The sequence below is a fragment of the Lithobates pipiens genome, unplaced genomic scaffold, assembly GCF_037356315.1.
Source record: "Lithobates pipiens isolate NorthernLeopardFrog02 unplaced genomic scaffold, aLitPip1_a1.2 Scaffold_23, whole genome shotgun sequence".
Taxonomy (NCBI): Eukaryota; Metazoa; Chordata; class Amphibia; order Anura; family Ranidae; genus Lithobates; species Lithobates pipiens.
The window spans coordinates 299,976,175-299,991,717 of record NW_027507785.1 but is presented as its reverse complement, the minus strand read 5'-3'; the positions used below and the strand labels follow the sequence as shown (position 1 = coordinate 299,991,717).

At 45.3% G+C, this 15,543-nt stretch overlaps 1 protein-coding gene across 4 annotated transcripts in view; it reads left to right on the top strand.

The window, feature by feature from the left end:
• Positions 1-15,543, top strand: part of PTGFR (prostaglandin F receptor) — a 65,035-nt gene that overhangs the window by 27,113 nt on the left and 22,379 nt on the right. For 2 of the 4 annotated variants that reach the window (XM_077450400.1, XM_077450401.1), the window contains exons 2-3: positions 599-787; positions 3,013-3,858. In XM_077450400.1, the coding sequence (XP_077306526.1) occupies positions 3,064-3,858 (795 nt within the window). In that variant the 5' untranslated portion in view covers positions 599-787; positions 3,013-3,063. The remainder of the gene's footprint in view (positions 1-598; positions 788-3,012; positions 3,859-15,543) is intronic. The other 2 variants (XM_077450399.1, XM_077450397.1) reach the window with 1 other exon arrangement.

Sequence of the window (15,543 nt, the reverse complement as noted above, 5' to 3'; positions counted from 1 at the left end):
CTATTCTTTATAGCAGCAATTCTCAACCAGGGTTCCGTGGAACCCTAAGGTTCCTCCAAATGTTGCTAGGGGTTCCTTGAACTGTGGCCGATTGACCTCCTATCTTAAGGTGTTTGCATAGTTCTGGGATCAATGCTACTTGGTAGAGCCAGTTGCATGAAGCCAACAATCTTTTATGCCATCCGTAGGGATTGCATTTAGACCACCAGTGTAAGGGCTGCCTCATTCCACATGACCACAAGTGTAAGGGGCATTTTTTTTCACTGACCACCAATAAATTGGTTTTAATAAGGGTTCCTTGAGACTAGAAAATTATTTCAACGGTTCCTCTGGGGTAAAAGGGTTGAGAAAGACTGCTTTATAGGATTCGGGTTTTCATGATATCACTTGCTTATGTTTCTTCTGCTATTGTCGGGAAGACAGCACAATAGATTGTAGCCTTTTAGCCTAATTTTTAAAGCAATATTATATTGTTATTTTTGGTCGGGAATACTTTTTTTTTTTTTTTTTTGTATGATTATTGATTGTCTTGCATGCCTAGTGCGCATATTGCAGATCTCTTCAATGCCTCTTCTCTTTCTGAAACTCATTTGTACAGAAAAAAATGAAAACGTGAACTAACAGTATGCATCCTCCACACCCACGATCCCTGCTTTACTTACCTCCGGGGATGCTGAGCTGTCAGTGCCCATGTAGCGAGCCCATCGGTCCGGGGATTTGAAATCACCACTCATCGACTTCTTCTTTGTGCAGTGCGTTCCAGGACAGACCACATTGATTCTGATTGGTCAGTATCTGCACCTTTTATTACTGTCATGCCGCATACACACGACCAGACTTTCCGTCAGAGTAGGTCAGACGTTCCCGACGGATTTCCGGCGGAGTTCCAACAGACTTTCCAAATGAACGAACTTGGCCACACACAATCACACCAAAGACCGACGGATTCGTCCATGATGACGTACGACCAGACTAGAATAAGGAAATTCATAACCAGTAGTCAATAGCTGCCCTAGTGTGGTTTTCGTCCATCTGACTAGCATACAGACGAACAGATTTTTCGACCGGACTCGAGTCCGTCAGAAAGATTTGAAACATGTTCTAAATCTAAATCCATCTGATTTTTCATCAGCAAAGGTCTGATGAAGCCCACACACGGTTGAATTGTCCGACGGATTTGTTCCGTCAGACCTTTGCTGTCGAAAAAGTCCAGTCGTGTGTACGCGGCATCAGGCTACTCCAAATCTTCAGAATCCTTTATTTTGCTGCTGTGATCTGACTTCCCATTAGAGAGTGGTTACATTCATTCTCCATGTTCCCACTGTATGTAGGAATGCTTAGCACCTTGTACCTATAAAATTAGCTTTGATTGCTTTGATTGAGCCTACCTTAACTGGATCCCGCCTGCAGTATAGTCAAATAACAGGCTGGGCAGGACTGCTGTAGTTCACGTGACGTCCTCTCACCCTTGTAACGCAGGCGTGCAGTGATCGGTGGTAAGCTGTGTTCATAGGACGCATCACCGATCAGGGTAAAGAGCCAATGACAGAGGCTCTTTAACATGTGATCGGCTGTGTCTAGAGCTAGTAACCCAGCTAGTGTGAAAGGGGACATCTGCACTGATCATCAGGGCACTGATCATCAGTGTCCTGATGATCAGTGCAGCCCAAACAGTGCCCATCAGTGCTGCCTATCAGTGCCAACCAGAGATGCCAATCAGTGTCCATCAGTGCTAACTATCAGTGCTAACCAGTACTGCCAATCAGTGGCCATCAGTGCCTCCCCATTAGTGCCACCTATCAGTGATCATCAGGTCTGCCTATCAGTGCCCATCAGTGCTACATATCAGTGCAGCCTCAACAGTGCCGTCAATCAGTGCTCATCAGGTCCGCCTATCAGTGCCCATCAGTGCTACATATCAGTGTAGCCTTTTTCATGCCTCTTTATCAGTGCCCACCAACGCCGCCTCATCAGTGCAAGCCGAATGTTTCTCACAGACCTCAGATCAGCATGGCATATGTTGAGCCATGTTCCTCCTAACACCTTATCCTCCTGTCTGTGTACAGGAAAGCATCACAGCTAGGGAGGAGGTGGGTTCAGCTGCTCTGCATTGTGTGAGAGGCATTTGGTTGTGAGAGAAGACGGCTGCCAAATAGAGATGTGCTTCCATGTGGGACCCCAGACACAGCACAAGTAGATCTTACTGATGCGCGATGGTAGTGTGCTCCTTCTGGGCAAGTCCCTGGATCTGGCTCTGCTCCAGGACTTACATCAAATCCCGGGATGGTCCCAGCAAATCAGGGATGGTTGGGAGGTATAGGAATGTAGCCACCCTCTCCTGCTCACTACTGAGATTAAAGGGTTACTAAACCCTCGTGTTTGTTTTTAAAAAAAATAACAAACATGTTATACTTGCCTCCACTGTGCAGTTCATTTTGGACTGAGTGGCCCCGATCCTTGTTTTCTGTGGTCCCCCGGCGGCCTTTAGAACCACTTTAAATTATACTTTAACCTCTTGCTGCCCACGTAACACTTATGTGCGGCAGCAAACGGCCACGTGCTGCACATAGGCATCAATGGGTGGCAGAGTTTTCTGTGCTGAGATTGCAAAGTGACAGAGCTGTCAAAGACCGCTCTTGGTCTGCACTAATGATTGGGAGTCGTTGGCACCGCCCCCACCCCGGTCATGTGACCACTATGACAGACAATCACATTGGTCATATGATCGGCCGATCCTTCTCATCCCCCTGGGCACATAGATCCCATTAAAGGGATACCAGGGCTGGGCAGGAAGGGCTTAACAGACCAGAAGGGACGTTTTTTCTAAATTTTAATTATATAACCTTATGACACGCAAAGGATTTATGGTATGGGGATATCTATGATTTTTTTTGCTAACTTGTGTGTGGCCTTCAACATTCTGAGATAAAGTCTTATTTACCGAATGCATATAAAAATCTGTATTTATCATATTCGTCATCTCCAATATTAAAATATCTTTTATCTCTGCAGGTTACATTGCACAGTGGAGATGATGCAAATTTAGCCTCTTCATATACCACCATGAACAACAGCCTGGTCCCGGATCTGTATGGTGGACCCACGTCCCCAACTAATACCACCCGCCTCACTGAACATAAGATCTCAGTGTTCTTCAGCATCGTTTTCATGACTGTGGGAATTACATCTAACAGCCTCGCTATAGCAATACTCATGAAAGCCTACCAAAGATTTAGGAAAAAATCCAAGGCCTCGTTCTTGTTGTTCGCCAGTGGCTTGGTCATCACGGACCTCTTTGGCCACCTCATTAATGGAGCCATAGCTGTGTACATCTATGCATCAGATAGGAACTGGTCAAAATTCGACCACGCTGATGTTCTTTGCAGTATCTTTGGCATGTGCATGGTGTTCTTTGGACTGTGTCCGCTGTTGCTTGGGAGCGTCATGGCTGTGGAACGGTGTGTTGGAGTCACTGAGCCAATCTTTCATTCTACCACCATGACGTCAAGGCACGCCAAAATCATCTTGACATTTGTTTGGCTGTTTGCCATCCTGGTGGCGTTGCTGCCAATATTGACTCTCAGATCTTATCACATCCAGGCCACCAAGACGTGGTGCTTTCTAAAGACGGAGCAGATTGACACCTGGATGGATCAGTTTCATCTTCTGCTGTTTTCATCTCTGGGGTTCTTGTCTCTGGCCATCTCTTTCTTATGCAATGCTATGACTGGAATAACATTACTGAAATCTAGGTTGAAAAGCCAGCAGCACAGACAAGGCAGATCGCACCACATAGAGATGATAATCCAGCTCCTGGCCATCATGTGTGTCTCTTGTATTTGCTGGACTCCGTTCTTGGTAAGCTCTCATGCACATCAGGAAACGTTTTTGTGTACTTACGACGTTGCCTGTTTTGTTAATAATCTAAACACGTAACTTGTCATCTCTTTGCCAGATTTTTTTCTTAAAGAAAACCTGTACTGAATGGAATATTGAAGTCCTTGCTGGTAGGCTCTGGCTCAATATTTTTTGAGTCACTGACCAAGTGAGCATGAAATTAATGAAAATAAGGCATCATTCTCACGGTTGTAAAAAAAACGCAAATACAAGTGATTCTTAACCAGTTGCTGACCGCCCACTCTCCATGTACGGTGAGCGGGCAGCAGCTACAGGCTAAGTGACGTACCCATATGTCACTTACCACATGCATACTTGTGCACTCCCTGGGGCTTCACACACCCAGGGGATCATGTGATCGCTTTGATCACAATGTCAACAAAGCTGTAATGAATGAATTCATTCAAAACAGCTATGTGCTACTATGCTGTGATTGGTCCACAGTTATCACATGGTACTTGGGCCAATCACAGCACCCTTTACCATGTCATTAGTTGTAGTCAATCACAGATCACTAGTAATGACAGTTGAAAACTTTGCTGGTAAGTGTAACAAAAAAAATAAAAACAAATCTCCGATCACCCCCCCATAGTAGTACAGTGTGAGGGGGAGTCCAATTGCCTCCTAACCACCTACCACCTTTAATAAGTGATCTGAATGTGCCCATCCTCTCACAAATCTAGATACCCATCTATGGTCAGGAAAAGTAGTCTCCAACCGTGTATCAACACCAATTAAATTGCCTGGACTATGCAGCATTAATAATGTTTTATTGTCTATGGGCACCTCCTCCTAGTCATTTTTCATGGGCACATGGAAAATGGTTTTGGATTTTATTTTCTCCTTGCACCAAATTGTTTAAGCAGGAGATCTGTTTGTTTGGACCGCTTGTCTTGTAAAAGTTTCTAACACTCCAGCTTTTCCAGGCGTGGTCGTATTTTGGTGTGCTTAAAACTGGAACACAGTTAAGTTTGTGTATTGCAATGAATAATGTTGGGAGTCGGGAGGATAAGAAAATCTTTATACTCAGCTGAGGGTTTGCACATCACACCCTCTGCAGGCATCCTGAATACCTTCCACCTCTCTCTTTTAGCCTATCCTGCATTTACTGAGTGGTCAGATAATTATCTATAAAAAAAATCGTATTTATTTTGAACGGCTTATTTGTCTGACCGGGAACACTCTGTACATGTTTAAAATTCCTGCTAACATAATACACTTTTCAATTTATAGCCTGCAAGTCCAATACAGTGTATCCAAACCCAAGAACAAAAATGTAATATATTTCAGTGAACCAGTCCTTAGATGTGGTGGGTGTATGAAGGTGGATTCACACTGTTGGTTGTAGCAATGTGAAAAAACGCATAGTTGTGAGCTGTGGTGCCATTTATTGTTATTGGCACCCCACCAATGGATATGCATTGCAGTGCACTACAACACAAGGTAGTGCACTACTGTGTGTTATGTTGGGCTGCTTTGAAAAAAGTGCAAGCACCATTTGTGGTGCTTTTTAGTGTGTAAGGCAGCTCGTTTAAATGAATGTTTGGAAAAATAGCTAGCACATCACAATAAAACCTCAACCCTTTATATGTGTGGAACATGTTTTGACATCATTCACCACCCTTCATGTGGGGCATGTTTAGGCACCATTGACCATCCTGAGTATGGAGCATCTTTGGACACTGTTCACCAGTGGAGGGTGGCTTTTGTGGCTTTTGGGGCTATAGCCCCGAGTCTCTGCAGGGGTCCCCAAGGTTAGGGGAGGCTCTCTGGAGACCCTGATGTAAGTGGGGGGCTCTCTGGGGACCCTGATTTAAGGGAAGGCTCTCTGGGGATCCTGATTTAAGGGGAGGCTCTCTGGGGGCCCTGATTTAAGGGCGAGGCTCTCTGGGGACACTGATTTAAGGGGTGGCTCTCTGGGGACTCTGATTTAAGGGGGATGCTCTCTGGGGACCCTGATTTAACGGGAGGCTCTCTGGGGACCCTAATGTATGGGGGGCTCTCTGGGAACCCTGATGTAAGGGGGGGTTCTCTGGGGACCCTGATGTAAGTTGGGGGCTCTCTGGGGACCCCGATGCAGGGAGCGACCCTAATGTAAGGGGGGCTTTCTGGGAACCCTGGTGTAAGGGGGGGCTCTCTGGGGACCCTGAAGTAAGTGGGGGGCTCTCTGGGGACCCCGATGCGGGGGGCTCTCTGGGGACCCTGATTTAAGGGGAGGCTCTCTGGGGATACTGATTTAAGGGAGAGGCTCTCTGGGGACCCTGATTTAAGGGGAAGCTCTCTGGGGACCCTGATTTAAGGAGGAGGCTCTCTGGGGACACTGATTTAAGGGGAGGCTCTCTGGGGACCCTGATTTAAGGGGGAGACTCTCTAGGGGCCCTGATTTAAAGGGGAGGCTCTCTGGGGACCCTGATGTAAGGGGGGCTCTCTGGGAACCCTGATGTAAGGGAGGCTCTCTGGGGACCCTGATGTAAGGGGGGGCTCTCTGGGAATATATACACATGGACATATATTATATACATGTGTATGCCGGCCCAAGTGTATGACTTTCTTTACTACGCTGCTATGGGCTCTAGCCCCAGATCTTTTGTAGACCTAGCAAAGCTCCTGCTGTTCACCATCCTGAGTATGGGACTTATTTGGATATCTGAGTATGGAGCATGAGACACAGTTCACCATCCTGAGCATGCCTTGGTAATCAAAAATATACAGTATATATATATATATATATATATATATATATATATATATATATATATATATATATATATATATATATATATATATATATATATATATATATATATATTAGAGGTGCACCAAATGGAAATTTTGGTGCCGAAACTGAAACCAAAAATGCAGGACCCCCCTGGCGAAAACTGAAAGTGAAAGTTACAGTTTTGTAATTGTATTATATTCGACTTTTTAATTAATATCATCAATTTAAACTAATATGAATTAATTGTCAGCCATTATTGGCATCTTTAGTGGAAGAAAAGCCCAAGAAAAATGTATCCCTTTAAATTCAATGTCTGCACACTGGCCAGTTGGGCTTCCATTGTGGTGTTAAATATCCTGCTTGCTGCATTTTTGGTCAGTGTACATTTTTGCACAAAAAATGCTCCTCCCAGTTCAAATGCATTGAAAATGCAGAAAGAACACATCATTAACACACCCCTGTTACATTTTTGATGCTGTTTTTGAGTCACATGACCTATGAAAAACACACCCTAGGAACAGTAACATCGGTACAAAATCACTGTAAAATTGTCGCAAAATTGTGGTGAATTCACTGCAACATTGCGTGTGTTTTCAGTGCCATTATTTTCACCCTTTTCTCTTATCAACATTCAGTTCAGTTTTTGGCCGAAATGTATATATATATATATATATATATATATATATATATATATATATACACACCCATTAATTATCCAAAAGTAAATACACCTTCAGAGTTATCCATGCCTCATACTTGGTCCTGTGCACACCAAAAAATAGGAGATATAGAAAAAACACCCCCTTACCTATGTGAGGCAATGTGCGTAAATACTCAGGATAGTAAACAGTGTCCAAACATGCCCCATATGAAGGATGAAGAACATTATCCAAACACGGTTAATACTTAGGATGCTGAATGGTATCCAAACATGCCCAATATGAAGGATGGTGAACAGTATCCAAACATGCCCAATATGAAGGATGGTGAACAGTATCCAAACATGCCCAATATGAAGGATGGTGAACAGTATCCAAGCACGCTCAATACTTAGGATGGAGAATGTTATCCAAACATGCCCCTTATGAAGAATGGTGAACGGTGTCCAAACATGCCCCATACGAAGGATGGTGAATGGCATCCAAACATGCTCCATACTCAAGATGGTGAACGGTGTCCAAACATGCCCCATATGAAGGATGATGAACGGTATCCAAACACGCTCAATACTTAGGATGGTGAATGATATCCAAACATGCCCAATATGAAGGATGGTAAAACGTTATTTAAACCCACTCAATACTCAGGATGGTGAATGGTATCCAAACATGCCCCATATGAAGGATGGTGAATGGCGTCCAAAGTGCTCCATACTCAGGATAGTGAATGTTGTCCAAAGATATATATATTTATGGTATGGAGCCCTCTGACCGATACGGTTAAGGATGACAAACAAGGTTAACATAAACTCGCTTACTTGAAATGGACCTGAAAGTGTGCCCTGGTCTGACGTACGTTATACCAAAATAAGGGGGCATACCTTAGATAGAAAGTGGGTGATAAATGAAATGAATATGAATGGAGTGAAATGAGTACTCTCATGAGGAGTATGATGCTTGAGAAATGCCCTGAAAAAGGGGATGGGCGGGTGGGTATCGCGCACCGGAACCGACGAGGAGGACAGGCGAATGGGCTGGTTATATATTCCACCGGGCTCCTCCCATAATTCCAGGCCACCATACTGGCCTTTCTATTTATGGTATGGAGCCCTCTGACCGATACGGTTAAGGATGACAAACAAGGTTAACATAAACTCGCTTACTTGAAATGGACCTGAAAGTGTGCCCTGGTCTGACGTACGGTATACCAAAATAAGGGGGCAAAATCATTCAGGTAGGGGTTGTATTTTATTGATCCAAGTTTGTTACTGGGTGAGCTCGACAAAGGCCTGGGTCATCTCCGCTTGCGGATTGGGTATGAAGCGGGCGAAACAGGTGGACCTCCATCTGCCCAACTTCTTGATAATGTGAGTAGGACAGAGGTGAAGGATACCCGGGAGTATCCTGACACGTTCCACCGGACAGCGTTCAGAGGTTTAGTGAGAAATGGCAGAAGAGGACTAACTCCTGGTTGATCAGCCAAAAAGGGCCGACAGGCGCGTGAAAATGGCGACCGGGTACCAGCGGTTGTTGGACTTATAGCGGTGTATGTCCGAACCCGAGCCAAGCTGCTGTGTCTTGGAGACTGCTAAGTGTAAGACGAAATGGTCTTCGTATCGGACCAGGTGGTGCTCGTACAGCGTGCGTGCTGTGAGGCTACAACAAGTAAACTCGCTTGGCCGTAAGAAGCCGTAGAAGGCCAGGTGTATGGCTGCTTGTAAATGACACCCATGTGGAGACCGAAAAGGTGAAGTAGCCAGGAAATCTGACATATTTCTAAACGTCTCCTGTGATAGGCAGTCGTTTTGGTGCCGGTCATCGGCTGGCGCTTCCTGGATACCGCGCATAACAGCCCGAACGGCGTGGTAAAATAGGAAGGGTACGGTAGGGTCCTGGAGGGACGTAAAATGTTGTACACCGGTCAGGTATGGCCGGATCGTATTAAAGGATAACGCCAACTGCGAGTGGCAGTAAGAAATGAAGGCTGTGACTTGCTTGACACGGGACGTCTCTGTACTGTGATACGTGACGAAGTTGGTTAAAGGCCCTCCAGGCTGATTGATAGGCCTTGAGGGTATTGCGGGAAAGGGAGTGATCAAATGAGTTGGGTAGCCGCTAGGAGGTGAGGGGCTAATCCAGGGTCAGTTGAGACCAGACCGGGATAGCTGCTGATGTTGGTCCGGCTCCGGGTACCTGAACGAAAACGCGACAAGGTTAAAAGCGGGAGAGGGCGTCCGCTGCCTGATTGAATTTACCGGGGATAAAGGAAGAATGGATGTTGAACTGAAACAACAACAAGAGCTGGACCAGTCGACGTAGGAAGTACATAACCAACAGAGAGGGCGCCTTGGCGCAGCCAGGAATTGCCAGTAACTGGGGAGGCCAGGGAGCTGCGAGCCAGAGGTGGCCAAAAAACCAGCTGCAAGCCCGTGGAGGCCGCTGCGTCGGTCATCACCTGGGGAGAAAGGGAAGACGCGAAGGGAATGAACAGAGAGACGTCATTCCCAGACGATAGGAATTCCTCCCGCATAGCAAGGACCGCTATTGCCGCGGGGACCCGGCTGAGGACTTGCTCTGGATCCTGTGAGAGAGACAGCAAGACCAATCGGCGTGACACAAAGGCGCGACCCCTGAGGGATGATGTGCATAGGGATGTTCGACATGCCGTGAAGGGACTGTAGGTGTCCTCCGGATGACTAAACTGGGGAATATGCGAGGGTATTATATGTCCGTAAAGATGGCAGCCGCAATGGGCGAGCACCGGCCGACGACCATGGGCCGATGCCTCCGGACGCATCGCAGTGGGGATCTTGCTGTATGGGCTGTAACAACGGATGGCTCTCCGGGCATTGTAAGGATAAGAAATGTTGAACGCTGGCTAGAAATAGCCTGGGCGTGCTACAGGAAGAAGCCAGTCGCGTATGTCAACATGATCCTGGTGCTGACGGAGGTTGAACTCAACTGTCCCAAGGAAGAGACAGACGGACAGGCAACAGTGAGTGGCTTGTAAGAAAGGCCACAGGAGACGAGTGGCCAATTAAGTGCTGCTGAAAATGACGTGTAGCCAGTTAGCGTACCACTGAGAACGTGCTTGCAACAAATGATTGCAAGAAGTTATGCTAAGTCGCGAGCCTTGGCATGACTAAAGGTTGTGTTTGCACGTGTGCTTGCGACAATTGCCCGGGAGTTTGTCGGAGGAGATGTGTACGTGGTGACTGTGAGCAATTCGTGTTACCGCATGTGCACTGCGAAGACTGCGGGAGTTGTGCTTGCATGTATGTTAGGACGCGTGCTTGCGACGGTTGCAAGATGTTACTCAGTATGCGTGCTTGCCATGATTGCAAGATGTTATGCTAGGACGCGTGCCTGCAGCGATTGCAAGGATTTACAGTAGGCTTCGTGGGTAGCCAGGCCGGGAAAGACAGAAGTCCATCCGGTCCAACCACAAATCGAAATAATAAGGTATCACACCACCCGACACCCCAATTCTACGCCCGCAGCTGATCCAGAGGAAGGCAAAAAACCCCAACAGAGCATGGCCAATTTGCTACAGTAGGGGAAAAAATTCCTTCCTGACCCCTCGAGAGGCAATCGGATTTTCCCTGGATCAACTATGCCTATAAGTATAAGTACCCTGTAATACAACGAACATTTAGGAAGGTATCCAGGCTTTCCCCAAAGCAACCTATTGAGCAGGCAGAAGTGCCTGCCAGCAATGATTGCCATAAGTTGTGCCCGGACATCAGCTTGCAATGATTGCAAGAGGCCTATGCTTGAACGCGTGCTTGCCATGATTGCAAGAGGTCTACGCTCGAATGCGTGCTTGCACTGATCACTAGAGGTGTATGCTCGAATGCGTGCTTGCAACGATTGAAAGAGGTCTACGCTCGAATGCGTGCTTGCAACGATTGCAAGAGGTTTATGCTCGAATGCGTGCTTGCAACGACCGCAAGAGGTTTCTGCTCGAATGCGTGCTTGCAAGAGGTCTATGCACGAACGCGTGCTTGTAATGAGTGCAAGAGGTCTATGCTCGAATGCGTGCTTGTAATGAGTGCAAGAGGTCTAGGCTCGAATGCGTGCTTGCAACGACTGCAAGAGGTCTCCGCTCGTATGCGTGCTTGCAATGAGTGCGAGAGGTCTACAATGATTGCGATTAGTCTATCTCTGGATGCGTGCTTGCAACGATTGCAAGAAGTCTACGCTTGGATGTGTATTTATGACGATTGCACGAAGTCTACGCTTGAATGTGGAGAAAAACAACGAAACACGCCTAAACGAAGCTGTGTTTTTCCCTTTTGAGGCAACTTTATGATGAAATGAGGCCGAGGAGCAAGGCCCCCCTGGTAGGCATCCAAACCTTGAAAAATCAACTGGACCCAAACCGGGGAGCGGCATGTGACAGTGAGATGAGAGAAGCTGCCATGACAGAGATCCGGATCGCCATGCCACAACTTGCGACTGAGCACGACACGGATTCTGGAGCATGTACTGAAATGAGGCCGTTCCTGGGGCACGCCGAGACGAATTTGGTACACCGATGTGACTATTCGTACCGGAACGTGATAGGTGAAATGAAATGAAAACCCATGACAAAGACAGGAATCAGCGGACGAGCCCTTGAACCAAACGGATGAATCTTGTCCTTGGAGCATGTACTGAAATGAGGCCATTCCTGGGGCACGCCGGGATGAATTTGGTACACAGATGTGACTATTCGTACCGGAACGTGATAGGTGAAATGAAATGAAACCCATGACAAAGACAAGAATCAGAGGACGAGCCCTTGAACCAAACAGATGAATCCTGTCCTTGGAGCATGTACTGAAATGAGGCGTAACAGCTGGGCGCACCGGAACGAATCGGTGCATAAATAAATGCGACAGGATTCGAATCGGAGCGTAATAAGTGACCGAAATGATATGCCATGACAGAGATAAGATTCAACGACTGGACTGATGGTTACAACAAAGAATCCGACTCTGGAGCATGTACTGAAATGAGGCGTAGCAGCTGGGCACACCAGAACAAATCGGTGCATAAGAGAATGCGACAGGATTCGAATTGGAGCGTAATAAGTGACAGAAATGATATCCCATGACAGAGACCAGATTCAACGACTGGACTGATGGTAACAACAAAGAATCCGTCTCTGGAGCATGTACTGAAATGAGGCGTAGCAGCTGGGCACACCAGAACGAATCGGTGCATAAAAGAATGCGACAGGATTCGAATTGGAGTGTAATAAGTGACAGAAATGATATCCCATGACAGAGACAGGATTCAACGACTGGACTGTAGGTTACAAAGAATCCGTCTCTGGAGCATGTACCGAAATGAGGCGTAGCAGCTGGGCACACCAAGACGAATCGGTGCATAAAAGAATGCGACAGGATTCGAATTGGAGCGTAATAAGTGACAGAAATGATATGCCATGACAAAGACAAGAATCAGGGATCGTGCGTGAACCTGCGAGTGATTCAGTCTCTGGAGCATGTACAGAAATGAGGACAAACCCTGGGGGCACTTCAAAGCGAATCGGTGCACCAGAGGTGCAACAGGATTCGCGCCGGAGCGCGACTAGTGACAGAAATGATTCGAAATGGAAGAAATGACTGGGACTGAAATAACTTGGAATGAGATGGAATGAAATACATAACATAACTGCATGAATGAAGAGATATTCGAATTGAAGCAGAGCAAGCGAAACGTGCGGACTGCTTGCCTTGTCGTAACAAGCAGTCGGCTGTGAGTCGAACGATTCGACCGATACTAATAGAAATGCTCGGGCAGTCGAACGGTTTCGAATGCCGTACCTGCGAATGAATCGCCTGACGTGGCGTAATCGAACGTGTCGAAAAAGTGATAACGACTGCATCGAAAGTAGAAAACAGCGACATGCGTACGAGGGCCACAGAAAACATTCGATTTGAAAGCAGCGAGCGGCTCGTGAGTACAGGGAATGTTGACGGTACATCGAATACATGAATTGAAAAAAGGGGGTGCCGAAGCCCTACCTGCGACAGCCAGCCCGACGTGCAACGACAAATTCGACGGGTACGGCGACACTCCGACGGCGAACCCGACTGGCGCTGCTGAACGAGAAGACGAGCTGTCAAGACGGGGACGAAAAATGCGAGTGCGTCTGGTCTGAATAGCCGGCGCTTGATACCTGACGTATCGGGTATCGCGCACCGGAACCGACGAGGAGGACAGGCGAATGGGCTGGTTATATATTCCACCGGGCTCCTCCCATAATTCCAGGCCACCATACTGGCCTTTCTATATATATATATATATATATATATATATATATATATATATATATATATTAAATACTCAGGATGGTAAACAGTGTCCAAACATGCCCCATACTCAGAATAGTGAATGGCATCAAAACATGCTCCATACTCAAGATGTTGAATGGCATTAAAACATGCCCTGTATGAAGGATGGAGAATGGTGTCCAAAGATGCTGTATACTGAGGATGGTTTTATAACCCATACTTGTTTAACACAAGCAATAAAAAATTAAAACAATTAATAATGCATGTCTTTTCCACCATACAAATGTTCATTGTTATTCAACGAACAATTTTAAGGTAGAAGAGACTATTATATTATCAATTGTTAGAATATTTTATGGTTTGTGTTAAGGTATATGATGTTATTTTGATAGGATTTGGTAAATGATACTAAAGGAGATGTGTTAGGTTTTATTTTATTGATGTAAATTCCCTATTTGTGTAGCCCCTTTATCAGGGCAACAAGGAGATGTTGTAAAAAAGGTAAAATGGTGGGCATGAAGCGAATACTGCAGAACTAAAATAAAAAGACAGGTAAAAATTAATAAATTATACAACACAGGTAGTGAAATGGACAACAAAGTCAAACACACAACAATAACATTAAGGAAAGAGTGGTTCTGAATAAAAAGAACAAAACTCAAAACTTTTAAAACTAAAGACCAAAGACCAGCTTTAACCAATGTATCTATTTATATAGCATACCTGTGGGATCCCTCTATATATTCGAAACCACGCCTGCTACAGCGTTCTCCACTAGCTTTTGAGTCCCGTGCCAAGCAGCTGCCCTGCTGCATTGGCCAAGCTAGACCAATGTAACTGTGTAAACTTATCCATACCTGGATTCTTCTTTAAGAAGTTTGAGGACTATATTTTGGAAGAATGAGAGTGCCCCAATAAATCACTGGAGTTGGTATGACTGCTGCCTTGTAGATCCATCCTCTTGACACAGGACCTGTACAGTTTTGTTCTCATTTTCAGCCCGAAAGCCCTGATGAAGGGGGGTTTGAGAGCCTGAAATATGTTGATTTTTTATTCATACGTCCGATTAAATAAAAGAACCCATGCTGGACTGAACAATTGGTTGTAAAAAGAAGACCAATACACATTTTAAAACTAAAGACTAAAGAAAAATATTAGACTAAACAGAACATTAAAAGCACCAATAAATATGTCAAAAGCACTAATGCAAATGAAAATGTTCTATATCAACAGACAGGTAAAAAACTGAAACAATTTGGTGTTTAAACCTCTGAAAATAGTATATCCAAATAGCTTTCTTTGAAATAAGTTACGATTTCTGTCTTCGCCATGACTCTCACCAGGGTCAGTATAACCATGCCCCTACATTCATGAGTTGGATCCCGGGCATGAACAAAATGAACTGCAGCAGGCTTGTCATTGGTAATTGGTCTCTGCAGATGGTAGACACCTTTATGTCACTCCTATGCTCCTGAAACCTACACTTGAAAATTCTGGTTGTCTTGTCAATATAGAAAAAGGAAAAAAAACATTTCACAAGATGAAAGCAAAAAAAATACAATAATCCATGTTGCTTTTGAAATAATCAAGAATAAAATACCGGCGAGCTGAATGTGAAGGTGAAAATATTGGACTGCAGATGAGAGCACTGCACCCACTTCATTTGTGATATTTAAAGCAACCTTTCTTCTCTGACATGCTAATTTAAGTTTTCTGGTACTTATCACAAGGGTTTGCTCTGATTAATAAATCTTCATGATTTTTCACTCCACTTGAAGTGGTGGCTGTTTAATTTCAGCACAATTTAGAATATAACTGTGCTTGTTCAATTGTGGGTCTGTACAAGTGGTATGCTATCTGCATTTGTAGAATGTCTCGAAAAAGTTAACACTGGCATTCCATGTTCTAAAAATACTGATGGTAAACCATTTGTATACAAACGCGGGATTTTTTTATCTGAGAGATTTAGAGCTCGTTCACACGC